This window comes from Rutilus rutilus (genome assembly GCF_951802725.1).
Source record: "Rutilus rutilus genome assembly, chromosome: 7".
NCBI classification, from domain to species: domain Eukaryota; kingdom Metazoa; phylum Chordata; class Actinopteri; order Cypriniformes; family Leuciscidae; genus Rutilus; species Rutilus rutilus.
In genome coordinates this window covers 1,096,217-1,111,509 of record NC_140221.1, presented here as the reverse complement: position 1 = coordinate 1,111,509, position 15,293 = coordinate 1,096,217, and the positions used below count along the sequence as shown (strand labels likewise).

The window sequence follows — 15,293 nt, the reverse complement described above, 5'->3', positions numbered from 1 at the left end:
GTATTGATTTATTTTATTTCTTTCCCCCAAAAAATTAAATTAAAATTCTTACTGACCCCAAACTTCTGAACGATAGAGTTTAATGTTACAAAAGCTTCTATTTCAGATAAATGCTGTTCTTTTCAACTTTCTATTCATCAAATAATCCAATAAAATATTCAATAAAAAATTGTTTTCAACACTGATAATAATCATAAATGTTTCTTGATCATCAAATCATCATATTAGAGTGATGTGTGAAGGATCATGTGACACTGAAGACTGGAGTAATGAAGAAATGATCACAGGAATAAATTACACTTTACTGTATATTCACATAGAAAACAGCTGATTTACACTGGAATAATATTTCACTGTTTTTACTGTATTTCTGAATCTTTTCAAAGCATTCACTACAAAACCAGAAGCCGCTGTTAAATAGATTTCAGACTTTGTGTCAATGTGTGAAGTCGGGTAAGATGAGCCAGAGCCAAAAGTAAAACTGATACGCATAATTATATTTGGGTGCAGTGGTTAAGGAACAAAGAGGGAAATATAATTATCATAATATAATAATTGTATTTGGGGTGCAGTGGTTAAGGAACAGAGAGGCTCTCGGTCCATCCTTGAGCTCTCGAACGCTTGATCTCAGCGAATGAGAGAATTAAAGCTGTTGAAGCGGCTGTGATGAGAGAGAGCCGTCCTCGTGAGCTGAAGTGTGAATCGTGACGTCTGTTCAACTGCGGTGGCAGAGAAAACTGCTAAACATAACCTGATGTCACTGCACACAACCGCTTTCTCCACAGGCTCTGAATCATTGCTTTAATTAGAGGCTCATTCTTAGGAAGTGCTGCAAATAAATCACACATCATAATGAGAAATTCTTAATAACACATTTCACTTTCAAAACTCCCCAACCGATGCATTTCAGAACGTCACGGCATTGAAGATCAGTCAAAACAACACGGTTACACTTTATTTTAAGGTTTCATTGTTGCAGTGTAATTATATATTTAAGGACTGAGTAATATTAATCAACTACAAGTACTTACTATAGGATTAGGGTTTGGTTGAGGGTTAGTTGCATGTGATTATGCATCATTGACTGTTATTACTACGGTAAATACATGTAACTTATGTAACAAGGACACTGTAAAATAAAGTGTTGGTTTGGTTGAGGGTTAGTTGCATGTAATTATGCATAATTAATAGTTATTACTGTAGTAACTGCATGTAACATATGTAACAAGGACACTGTAAAATAAAGTGTTTCCAGAAAGACTAATAATGCCTAAATTAGCCAGTTACTTTTATGTTTTGACAGTTTCACGAAGCTCACGTCGTTCTGCATATGAAGTAACACGCCGGTCTTTTGCTTGCTGTGTGTTATCAGTTCGATTATGTTGGATGACTTCATTATTGTAGAAAGTTCCCATCATGCATCTCTAGTCCTGCACTCGGGTGTCAGAGATTGTGAAATGCACTCTGTCTGTAATCAGTTACACTCGAGAGGGTCACATTGTGGGTTATTTGAGAGTGTGTGTGTGTGTGTGTGTGTGTGTGTGTGTGATTGGCGAGTGTCAGTTTAAGGACTGAAGGACAAATGGAAAGCAGAACTTGTCTATAAGTCGTGCCAGTGCAGAGCTTTATTGAGTTGATGCAATCTGATGCGTCTAGAAAGCAGAGAACAGGATCTTTCCCTGAATAAAGTGACTGTAAAAAACATTTGTTAACACTTTTAGGTCTCCTTTGTAATCAGTTAATAACACTTTACAATAGGGTTCATTGGTAAATGTATTAATTAGCATGAACTAACAATGATCAATACATTTGTTACAGTATTTATTAATCTTTGTTAATGTTAGTTAATTAATCCAGCTGTTCATTGTTTATTCATGTTAGTTCACAGTGCATTAACTAATGTCAACAAATACAACCTTTGATTTTAATAACGTATTAGTAAATGTTGAAATTAATATTAACTAAGATTAATAAATGCATATTAGTATTGTTCATTCTTAGTTCATGCTAACTAATGAACATTATTGTAAAGTGTCACCAGTTAATGCATTACCTAACATCAAATAACAATCAGCAATATATTTTACAGCATTAATTAACCTCTTTTCGTTAATAAAAAAGGTTAAGGTTCGTTGATAAAAATGTCCATGTTAGCTAGTCCAAGTGCAGTAATTAATGAAACCTTAGTGTTACAAACTTCTGTTTAGTTGCTGCCTTAAATCTTTCACATTGAGTCATTTTAACTCATTTCTAAAAAATCTCATCCACGTTGAATCTTGTGCACTATTATAGGTCAAAAGTTTGAAATAATACAATTTTTATAATGTTTTTGAAAGGGTCTCTTCTGCTCACCAAGGCTGCATTTATTTGATCAAAAATACAGTAAAACTGTCAAATAATATTACAATTTAAAATAACTTGGTCTTCTTTTGTAATATATTTTAAATGTAATTTATTTCTGTGGTGCAAAACTGAATTTTCAGCACCAGTAAGTGTATAACTTAAATTATATTAATTCAATTATATGAATGAGTTAAAGTAATGGAACTTACTATGTTGGTCTGAATTGTTGATCATATCATTTTTTGCAGCCTGAAACTCTTAGAATAGCTTTTAAAAGCAGTGACGCAATGCATCTGATGGTCTTATTTCGACTGACAAACTTCTAGTATTCATTTCAAAACATCATTTCTGGTCTCAGAGAGGCCTTTGGTCTGAACGTTGCTGTCACTTTTTCTCTTGCAGTGTCAGAGAGGCCGGAGATGGTGATGCCCGTGTCTCTGGAGAACCGCTCCTGTGTGCTGATCCGCCGGGATCTGGTGGCGCTGCCGGCCAGTCTCATTAGTCAGATCGGTTATCGCTGTCATCCCAAGCTATACACGGAGGGAGACCCCGGAGAGAAGCTGGAACTAGTAGGAGGTTCGTGAAATCACTCATTTCCTTATGGTCAAAGACTAAGTACTATGCATTATGCAAACAGATTACTTTTAATGTAACAAGTAACGCATTACAAGTACTGTGCATTACACAATCAGATTACTTTTAATGTAACAAGTAACGCATTACAAGTACTGTGCATTACGCAATCAGATTACCTTTAATGTAACAAGTAACGCATTACAAGTACTGTGCATTACACAATCAGATTACTTTTAATGTAACAAGTAACGCATTACAAGTACTGTGCATTACGCAATCAGATTACTTTTAATGTAACAAGTAACGCATTACAAGTACTGTGCATTACGCAATCAGATTACTTTTAATGTAACAAGTAACGCATTACAAGTACTGTGCATTACGCAATCAGATTACCTTTAATGTAACAAGTAACGCATTACAAGTACTGTGCATTACACAATCAGATTACCTTTAATGTAACAAGTAACGCATTACAAGTACTGTGCATTACACAATCAGATTACCTTTAATGTAACAAGTAACGCATTACAAGTACTGTGCATTACACAATCAGATTACCTTTAATGTAACAAGTAACGCATTACAAGTACTGTGCATTACACAATCAGATTACTTTTAATGTAACAAGTAACGCATTACAAGTACTGTGCATTACGCAATCAGATTACCTTTTAATGTAACAAGTAACGCATTACAAGTACTGTGCATTACGCAATCAGATTACTTTTAATGTAACAAGTAACGCATTACAAGTACTGTGCATTACGCAATCAGATTACTTTTAATGTAACAAGTAACGCATTACAAGTACTGTGCATTACACAATCAGATTACCTTTAATGTAACAAGTAACGCATTACAAGTACTGTGCATTACACAATCAGATTACCTTTAATGTAACAAGTAACGCATTACAAGTACTGTGCATTACACAATCAGATTACCTTTAATGTAACAAGTAACGCATTACAAGTACTGTGCATTACACAATCAGATTACCTTTAATGTAACAAGTAACGCATTACAAGTACTGTGCATTACACAATCAGATTACCTTTAATGTAACAAGTAACGCATTACAAGTACTGTGCATTACGCAATCAGATTACTTTTAATGTAACAAGTAACGCATTACAAGTACTGTGCATTACACAATCAGATTACTTTTAATGTAACAAGTAACGCATTACAAGTACTGTGCATTACGCAATCAGATTACCTTTAATGTAACAAGTAACGCATTACAAGTACTGTGCATTACGCAATCAGATTACTTTTAATGTAACAAGTAACGCATTACAAGGACTGTGCATTACGCAATCAGATTACCTTTAATGTAACAAGTAACGCATTACAAGTACTGTGCATTACGCAATCAGATTACCTTTAATGTAACAAGTAACGCATTACAAGTACTGTGCATTACGCAATCAGATTACTTTTAATGTAACAAGTAACGCATTACAAGGACTGTGCATTACGCAATCAGATTACCTTTAATGTAACAAGTAAAGTAACACATTACTTTATACATTAAAAAAATCTGTGTACTCTAAATCGTTTTCACTCAAATTGCGCGTAAATTTCACAAATAAATACAAAGTAACACAATAAAATACATTTTAAAAGTAGAAACACTGAAATAGTACAAGAAAACTTGTAATTCAAAGCAATTGTCTTAATGTACGAGGGAAAATATAGTGATGCCTGTTAGTTAAACTGTTCAGCTTCCTGGCGTTCCTGATGTTGTGTTACTGTGGTTGTGTTCAGGCACGGGTGTGTTCATGACTAGAGGTCAGCTGATGAACTGCCATCTGTGCGCCGGCGTCAAACACAAGGTGTTGCTGCGGAGGCTCCTCGCGACCTTCTTTGACAGGTTTGTGATAAAATTTTTCAATAATAATCAATGAATGCTCTGTTTGAAGGGGCGTGTCTGCTGCGAGACTCACTGCTGTGATTGGCTTACATCTTTGCATATGAAATGAGCAATACATGTTCATGAAACCTTCATGAACCCTCTCGAAAACTTCCGTGACATGAAAGGTTGCAGTGATAAACATTAGCCGATGACAGATCTTGTCGTCATAATGTGACAGAACCGAAAGTAGTCGTTTTTTTTGGAGTAGCAAGTGAACTTACAGGATGTTTTTGTACTACAGTGACCTCTGATACATCAAAAGATGAAGAAAAATGTGATTTCTTAACTCAAGACCCTTTTAAAGTTTATAGACTTCAATGAAGGAGAGTCGGCATAAAACACTGGAAAAAAACTAGAAACGTTTTCATTCAGAAATCGACTGTAAATTTCACAAACAATTACAAACAAACAGCAAGAAACGTACTGAATTAAGCATGAAATTTTGAAGTGGAAACACTGAAAATATAACTTTTACAGTGCAAATATAACAAAATAGAATAGAGCGCAATAATTCTGAATAGTTTGCTAAAATATTTTGCATCCTAAAGTAAGAGTACTTCAAATCTCTTCCCCTTATTTAGTGTTGCAGCAATATTTAATAACACTTTACAATAGCCTCCCATTGGTTAATATGCATTAACTAAATGCAGTCCAACTAATAAGGAGCAAAACATTTGTTACAGTATTTATTCAACTTTGTTAACATTAGTTGATAAAAAATATGACGTTCATTGTTTGTTCATGTTAACTCAGGTCCATTAAATCATATTAACAGATGCAACTTTTGATTTTTATATTAGTAAATGTTGGAAATTAGGATAAATAAATGCTTAAAGTCCCCCTGTAGTCAATCATTTTATCCCTTAAAACTCATCTTTGATCAACAAAATGACATATTCATCTTCATGCCTTAAAATACCTTGACTGTAACTCGACACCCTTGCCTCATTTAGTATGCGCAGTTCTATGAATATGCAAATGAGCCCCGCCTCCACTCACTCACTCAGCTCAGAGATCCACTGGTTGACGATCACACGTTGATCTGATTGGTTACAAGGTAGTTTGTGACGTCAGAAACACCAGCGATTTCAAAGCGTGTTTTTGAGACTGTCTTTGGTTCACTGCAGTTTTAAGGAGGAAATACTCAGCAATGGTGTCGACTTAAAGTGTATTAAAAACACCACATAGACACATAAACAACATTAAAAACTGGATTTTTACCACAGCGGGACTTTTAAAGTATATGTTTAAATATATACTTAAAGTATGTATAATGTATACTTTTAAAGTAAATGGCACCTTATTATTATGGGATTAATATCCTGCCATGATTCAAAACTGAAAATAAAGTTCTGAAAGGTTGAAACTAAGTGTTCGAAAACTCAAAATCTTACAAAAAAAAGTTTTGCAAGATCGAAAAATAAGATTTGCAAGCTTGCAAAATGTACAAAAATAAAAATATCTCTGCAAACATTATGTTGTTTTTGAGATTTCCTTCTTCAGAACTGCAAACAATTTTTTTACGATGTTGCGCAAACAATTTTTCAGAGTTTCAAATTTGTCAGTGTTCTCCCAGTGTATTAGTTTGTTTTCCAGGTTTGAAACCTTGTAAATGGTGATCTGAAAACTGGTGTGCGAATGTGTGAAAAAAAGTTTTGAAACTCTGAAAACAGAGTTTTGCAGGCTTGCAAAGTGATAAAAAAAAAAAAATCTCTGCAAACATAATTTTTTTTATGAAAACACCAGTTTTCAGATCACCATTTACAAGGTTTCAAATCTGGAAAACAAACTATACACTGGGAGAACAGTGACAAATTCGAAACTCTGAAAAAATGATTGCACAACACCGTAAAAAAGAGTGTTGCACTTCTGAAGAAGGAAAACTCAAAAACAAAATTATGTTTGCAGAGATTTTTTTTTTTTTTATCACTTTGCAAGCCTGCAAAACTCTGTTTTCAGAGTTTCAAAACTTTTTTTCACACATTCGCACGCCAGTTTTCAGATCACCATTTACAAGGTTTCAAACCTGGAAAACAAACTAATACACTGGGAGAACACTGACAAATTTGAAACTCTGAAAAATTGTTTGTGCAACATCGTAAAAAATTTGTTTGCAGTTCTGAAGAAGGAAATCTCAAAAACAACATAATGTTTGCAGAGATATTTTTATTTTTGTACATTTTGCAAGCTTGCAAATCTTATTTTTCGATCTTGCAAAACTTTTTTTTGTAAGATTTTGAGTTTTCGAACACTTAGTTTCAACCTTTCAGAACTTTATTTTCAGTTTTGAATCATGGCAGGATATTGATCCCATATATTATAAAGTGTAACCAATTTTTTTATTTAAAGACAGACAGAGTTATAGTTTATTCAGTAAAGCACTGTTTGATAAACCTTGAAACCTCATTCATCTGAAGTGCAGTTGTTGAGATATTGAGTGTTTTCTCATGGCTTTCTGTTTGTTGATCCTGCAGAAACACATTAGCGAACAGCTGTGGGACGGGGATCCGATCTTCAACCAGCGACCCCAGCCGGAAGCCACTGGACAGTCGAGTCCTAAACGCCGTCAAACGTGCGTGACGCTCTTTATGCATTCATAATCAACCATTAACTCATGCTCCCTATTGTGCAACACAAGTTTTTAATACTAGGAGAAGATCCACCTGTTTGTTCTCTTGTGCTGGTTTTAATATTGTGAGGAAACCTTTTGTATTTCACTCCTAGAAGACTCAGTGTTCATCAGTGACGTTTTCTTCTATTAAAGGGGTGGTATAATGCCCTTTTCACAGGGTGTAAAATAAGTATCTGATGTCCCCAGAGTGTGTGTGTGAAGTTTTAGCTCAAAATACCCCACAGATATTTTTATATAGCATGTTAAAATTGTCACTTTTTGAGGGTGAGGCAAAAACGTGCTGTTTTGTGTCTGTCCCTTTAAATGCAAATGAGCTGCTGCTCCCGGCACAGGGGGCGGAGCTTCAAGAGCTTAGAAAATTAGAAAAGTGAAATCATAATCAACCACCCCTTTAAAGCTCCTAATAACGTTCTGTTTTTTCTTCAGTTTACTGTCAGAACTTCGCGCCCAACTTTAAGGAGAGCGAGATGAACGTCATCGCGGCTGACATGTGCACCAACGCTCGACGCGTACGCAAGCGCTGGCTTCCCAAGATCCAGTCCATGTTGCCGGACGGGATGGAGGTGTATCAGGGTTCGGTCGCGGGCGTGGGTTTGGGCGTTCCGATGCCCTTCGAGAACCTGCTTCCCCCGGGCCTGAATCTGGAGCCGCGACTCGAGCGCAAACGACCCGCCAGAACTGTGTTAACGCTGGATGGAGACGGCGTGGATATTCCCGGAGAGGAGGACGAGGACGAAGAAGAAGAAGCTCAGAATGACAGCGCTGATGGGACAATGGGGGTGGGGCCTGTCAAGCCCGGAGCTGGGGGCGGGGCCTTTGTGGCCACGCCCCCCGAGGAGCACGAGGAGGAGGCGGAGTTTGTAGACGGCCTGAGAGTAAACGGGCAGTGAGTTCCTTCATGCGCTGCAAAAATGCCTTTTCTTACTTAGTATTTTTGTCTTGTTTCCAGTCCAAATGTCTAAAAATACTTAAATCAAGACGCATTTACTAGATGAGTAAAATGCTATACGATATTATATCTTTTTTTCTGGGGGAATAAATCAAAATTAAGTGAGTTTTTGCTTAAAACAAGCTAAATGATCTGCCGATGGGCTAATAAAAAGAATCTTTTTTCTGTTTGAATTAAGATTTTTTTTTTTTTTTTTACCCCATTGGCAGATAATGATGCTTTCTGTAAGCAACAAATCACTTAATTTTGATTTATATCCCCAGAAAACAAGACATAAAATCGTATGGCATCTAGTAAATGCATCTTGATTAAAGTATTTTTAGATGTTTGGACTGGAAACAAGACAAAAATACTGAGTAAGAAAATCACTTTTTGCAGTGTGACTCCAGGAACCACCTTTCAGTTCATATCCACCGTGTGAATACATGCTGAAGGGAAGAATCTGTGTATTCAGAAAGCCAAACACACACAGGCGTCTGCGCTCGTGAAGAAACACACTTTCCTGGAAACATTTCAAGTAGAAAATCATCTGGACGGTGGCGAGCAGAAGTCACGCGCGCTGTGATGAAATAACCTTCATTGTGAAACATCATATTACGCTTCGCATGTTCCCTTCTTGAGATCACTTTGCCATAAATATCTGGCGGTGAATCTCGCAAAAGCAGGAGCGGATCACGTTACACCCCAAAATCAAGAGGGAAAAATACTAGGACTGTATTGTGCGAAAAGAAAATGAAGCCTTTAACATTCACGTTTACATGCATCCATACCCATGCACGCAAACAAACGTGACGCGTTTAGGGTTCATATGATCACACATATCAGAATCTTAAATCGGATTGGATTCAAAACATGCCCATTATTTATGACAATTAATCCCCATTATATTATTATTAATCTAATATACTGGTAATAAAAATATGTGAATAAACATATAAATGTTAGTAATTATTATAATATACACAGTTGTGGCCAAAAAGTGATGTCTGGGGGTTTTTAAGGATTAAACCATCAAAATTGGAGGGAAAAATTGTCAATATTTTAAATATGAGGGAAGAACAAAACACTAAACTTGGTTGAGGTATTTAACAAAATTATGAAGAAAAATATGTGACAGGTTTTATTTTACTATGCAAAAAAATATGCATAGAAAAACAAGCATACACTGATTACAACATAATGAGTTATTAATATTTCATTTATGGTTGCATGTGTTCATAATTTCTAAAAATTATGTTGCACAATTTGTCATCTTCCATTGAGTGTCTATTACAAATAAAACAATCGACTCCAAGCACACAATTTTTAATAATACTTGAATAAAGGGTGAAGATGTTGATTGTCCATGACCGGACATCACTTTTGGCCACTACTGTACAATACAAACATAATTATTTTCATATTTATTTCTAGAGCACTGTATCATAATCATTAATTAATGCAATGATTTATTTTACGTTCTGATAATGAGAATCTGATTTAATTTTCATTTTCTTTTGTGAGATTCATCGATGATCTCGAAGCGTTTGAATCTGAACGGATGTTTGGCTTTCATCATCATGCTTCAGATTCCTGTGTGTGTTCGGCCGTCTGAACGCTCACATGACGTCAGACGAACGGATGAATGTTTTCATCATCATGCTTCAGATTCCTGTGTGTGTTCGACTCTCTGAACGCTCACATGACGTCAGACGAACGGATGAACGTTTTCATCATCATGCTTCAGATTCCTGTGTGTGTTCGACTCTCTGAACGCTCACATGACGTCAGACGAACGGATGTTTGGCTTTCATCATCATGCTTCAGATTCCTGTGTGTGTTCGACTGTCTGAACGCTCACATGACGTCAGACGAACGGATGAATGTTTTCATCATCATGCTTCAGATTCCTGTGTGTGTTCGACTCTCTGAACGCTCACATGACGTCAGACGAACGGATGAATGTTTTCATCATCATGCTTCAGATTCCTGTGTGTGTTCGACTCTCTGAACGCTCACATGACGTCAGACGAACGGATGAACGTTTTCATCATCATGCTTCAGATTCCTGTGTGTGTTCGACTCTCTGAACGCTCACATGACGTCAGGCGAACGGATGAACGTTTTCATCATCATGCTTCAGATTCCTGTGTGTGTTCGACTCTCTGAACGCTCACATGACGTCAGGCGAACGGATGAATGTTTTCATCATCATGCTTCAGATTCCTGTGTGTGTTCGACTCTCTGAACGCTCACATGACGTCAGACGAACGGATGAATGTGCGCTCTCTTCCACCGCTTGCATGCATGCCAAATCTGATCCGAACTCTCAGCCTCGATGTAACCTGATACCCTGCATCCCTGAAACTGAACGACGAGGCTTTCTCTCGAATGCTCCGGCTGGCTTCATCACCTTTGCACTTGCTGGTTTAAGGAACGCAGATGTTGGAACGGAGCGATGTGAGACACGAAGAGCTGCTGAAGACTCCCGACATGCACTAGTCTAGAGGACACTAACAGAACGAGCCCTTCAGTCCAGCTATGAGACACAAGCATGAAAATCACGATGATCTTTGGCCTTAAGAGACTCAACATGTGTGTGTGTGTGTTGCTGGCAGGTCTGCAGGAGCAGGGTTGGAAAGCACTTGATCTGTTTGTGTTTTATTAATGAAAAATATTCATTTGATTTACACTAGTGGTCAAAAGTGTGGAATATAATTTGGAATGTTTTATGTTTTTGAAAGAGTCTCTTCCAGCTCACCAAGGCTGCAATTATTTGATTTAAAAAAAAGTATTTTTTTAACAAAATTATTCCAATGTAAATCATCTGTTCTCTATGTGAGTATACAGTAAAGTGTAATTTATTCCTGTGATCAAAGCTGAATATACTTTTTTTTTTTTTAATCAATTTAATGAATCTGCTGGTGTTATATCATCGTTTTCACAAAAATGTGAATATTGATAAAAATATTTCTTCTTTAACAAAATCCAAACTTTTGACCGGTAGTGTAACCTCTTAAACATTTAATGATGCAAAACAACTGACTGAGACTTTAAGAGCGTTGTGTCTTTATCTGTAGTCGTCAGAATCTCCAGGTGTGTCGAGTTCACGGCAGTTATGGAAATCTATCTTCAATCATCAATAATTCGATCTGGTTTATTTCGCACTGTCGGTTGTTAAAGTGCCTCGTCAGTGCTGTTGATTGACAGCTGTCATGATTCTAATCAACACTAGATGATAAACATCATCTTCACTCTCTTCTGCTGTTTTATCATCAGTAGCCCGAGCATCATTTTATTATTTCATCAAAGATGCCCGACTCGTATCTCGCAGAGAGACTGAAGAACTTGTGCCTTATTGTGACTATTGACACCATCATAACCACAATTCAGCCTTGAGGCATAGTGTCGGCCCAGATGCGGCCCACGTCTGGGCCAGATGTGGATATAACCGTGAGCCAGATGTGGGCCGACACTATGTTGCTGTCTGGGTTTATTTATAATAATGATCAAACCTTCATCCGTGAAGACGGTGTGGGAAATAATGCAAAAAAAAGTCATGAAATTGTTTGTTTTTATCAGCTGTGTTGTTTTAATAAGCTCTACAAACCTGAAGATTCTGACCAGAACTGCCGGATGGATCGTTCACAGATGTCTGGTGTGATCAATGCTGTTAGATTTCATGTTTATGTAGTCTGTGACTATTAAGAGCGATCGCAATACATTTCTAAAGGTAGGACGAGTCACTAAAATGTGCTGGAACTAATATATGATCACTATAAGGCCAGTTCTTACACTAGTGTTGTCAAGCACGACTTTCATCCGCCTTATTTTTCAACGCATGTGAATGACGGATTCTTCAGGAATTAACAACATAACATTAAAATAATATAGTTAGAATACCAGTTTGCAATATCAAACTGTGTTTGTACAGAAAAACTAACTGGAAACGGATGAAACCGGAAGCCAGACACACGTGAAAAATAAGGCGGGATCTCATTATTTACCCAGAAACCCCTGCGAAAAGAAACGTGCGTCTATATGCCAACCTTTTACTTAAATTGTTTTATTTTTGAAGCCTAGTATGTGGCTCTAAATTCATGCGAAATGTTGCACTAGATGAAGTGGATATATATATATGGGAGAATGTCCTTCGCCAACCTGTTGTTGTGGCTTTTCGAATGAATGTAAACGTGCTAATTTATCGATTTCTGTAAGTAGAAGCTCGCGCACTTCCCAGATATCAGCACTAATAATGGCTAATGTAAAGCTTTTGCACAGATGTGAGAGGTTTAGTTTGTCTGAGAGAGTGAGAGACGAGTGTTTGTGTCTGAGCAGCTCCACATTATGAATATGAAATGCGAACTCTGTCAAACTGATCATCATGTTAGTCACAGATCAGTCCATCATTTCATGTGTATCGTTTAGTGTTTGTTTGGCTGCTGCCCGAGAACAAATATCACGGAAACGGACTTTGAATGTAGTAAAAACAGCCGTTTTCTGATGAATCTCGTAATGAAAGAATAAGTACACACAAAGGCACGTTCACACCAGCTATAACGATACAGATATAGTGCTAAAAATCGATCTAAATATAAAGATATAGATCTGAAAAAGAATAGCAAAGTCCACAGCACAACTATACCGAGAATGACTCAGAGAAATGTCACTGGAATCACTTTCAGATCGAGTTTTTCAAGCTGATGAACGATAAAAACATTGACAGCCAATCAGAATCCAGCCTGCTTTAAAGAGCGCGCGCATTTAAAGAGACAGACGCGTGTAATAAACATAACGATATCGTGCGGTAATGTATAGTTATCGTTATTGGTGTGAATGGGCCTTAAAGAAAATGAAGCAGGGTCATTCCTGCAGTTGTTGAAGAAAAAAAATATTTTTTTGTTTTTGTTTTTTTCAGTGAAAAATAAAGAAAATGTCTATCATAAAAACACACTGGTCAAGCTCAGGCTAGTGTCGCCTAATAATTCTGACCCGCCCTGTTACATGACATTTTAACAATGCAAAAGGGTGGATGTTTTAAGATCATAAAGCCCATTACTAGCTAGGAAAGAACAACACGCTAGCAGATGATTTACATTTAGGAAGAATTTTAATAGTTATATAAAAAAACAAAAACATTTTTAATCAAGCAAACATTTTTATGTCCCGTATAAATCGATACACTATTAGATAAGATAAGTTTATGACTGATTCTTACTTTGTTCCTGGAGTTGTCAAACAGAATATGTAAATGTAATACTCAAAATTGCTCATTTTATTAGAAATATATATAGCCTTTATCTTCGTTTCAAAGTGGAGTTGAGAAAACATGATTGAGGACATGGAACTTTGCCAGTCAAGTGCTTCAGAAAGTTTTTATTTTTTAAAGCTGCAGTCCATAACTTTTGGCGCTCTAGCGGTTAATAAACAGATCAACATTTGTCTCTCTGAGGAACATTGTAGCCGGAACTACTTCTCTCTGTTTATGTCTATGAGAGTCACGCACACAGTCTAAAATAGTCCTAGTATAAACACTTATTATAGGCGTACCGTAGTGATTCAGGATAAGACAAAAACACATTTCATGATTCATGATGTACTCGCTTATTATATACATTTTGAACACGAATAAAGTTACGGATCGCAGCTTTAATTAGGTACTAATTATGAATTTGTGTTAACTGGGTGCATCTATGCATGTGGTTGATCAACATTTTATGTAAAATATGCAGTATTGTTTCATGGGGACTGTAGGAATGACCCAGCAATGCAAAAATTCTAGGTCCTAAAAAATGGGTTTCATTTTCTTCATGCAAATGATCCTTTCATGTTTTATTCCTTTGATTTTGGAGTGAAAACACCCCGAGGATTCGCCCAGTGTAATTGCATATTCCTCTGTGCAACCGAATGACTTACTGTTTAATTATTCAAATTAATACGCGCATTAATCCTCTGCTGATAACTGCATGCTGGTGTCGCGTCTGCGCATGCGCACTACGCGTGTGCGCGTGTGTGTGTTTCCCCTTGTAAATAACGGCAGCACTTTAAACGCCTCACAGTTCGTGTGAAATAAATTCACTGGGAGCTTTAAAGCCTTGAGCGCCGACAATCAGAGGAAGAAGTGTTTTCAGGATCTCTGCTATTCAGTGTGTTCCTCGTCTGAACACACCGACTCAAACATCGCGACTCAAAGAACGATAGCTCGAGCTTTGCCTGTAGCGATGCGCTCTCATGCTTTGCATTAAAGACAGGTTCCTTAAGAGAGTTTATAATAAACCATTAAACTGCTTTTTTTATTGAACTAAGAAACAATTATGTCTACTGCAATACGTCACAAATAAAATCTCTTTCATTCCCAGTGTCTTTGTGTTGTGTGATGCTTGTTTCTTTTGAAAAGTGCACGATGTGACTTGTTGTGTCCCTCTAGTGGTTAAAACACAAAACTGCATGCATTTCGCGGAAGAACACTGGTTTGGTTGTGCTTCGGCTCTGTGCGGATGAATATGATTATCCTGCCGCTCACAAAGCAAGCAGTTCCTTGTCAGAGACAGCAGTTCAATGTTAAATAGACTTTTAATGATCAAATATTGTCACTTTGCACTGACACATCCATTATAGAAATACAAATACTTACGGTTTACAGTTTATTATCACGTGATTATGCATTATGAATAAAAAAAAAACGAATAATGTAGCCTACCGTAATAGAAATGAAAAATGTTTTTCAAATAATATTTTACACATATTTATAATATAAATTGTCACAGTATAAACTGGGTCTGCAGGGGAATACAAGGACCACTCTAATCTAGAGTTGAACTGTAAAAAATAAAGAAATATATACGTGTGTGTGTGTGTGTGTGTGTGTGTATACTGTATATATTTCTACTTGT

At 36.7% G+C, this 15,293-nt stretch overlaps 1 protein-coding gene across 2 annotated transcripts in view; it reads left to right on the top strand.

Annotated features, from left to right (window-relative positions):
- The window catches only part of nacc2 (NACC family member 2), a 45,198-nt gene extending 30,437 nt beyond the window's left edge, over positions 1-14,761 (top strand). Inside the window, exons 3-7 of one of the 2 annotated variants that reach the window (XR_014628046.1) lie at positions 2,746-2,919; positions 4,693-4,798; positions 7,315-7,412; positions 7,899-8,428; positions 8,716-14,761. Coding sequence is in view for 1 of the 2 variants with exons in the window: in XM_084415167.1 (XP_084271293.1) it covers positions 2,746-2,919; positions 4,693-4,798; positions 7,315-7,412; positions 7,899-8,362 (842 nt within the window). In the remaining variant the exon portion in view is untranslated. Of the gene's footprint in view, positions 1-2,745; positions 2,920-4,692; positions 4,799-7,314; positions 7,413-7,898 lie in introns of both variants that reach the window. The other variant, XM_084415167.1, reaches the window with a different exon arrangement.
- The last annotated feature ends 532 nt before the right edge of the window (positions 14,762-15,293 follow it).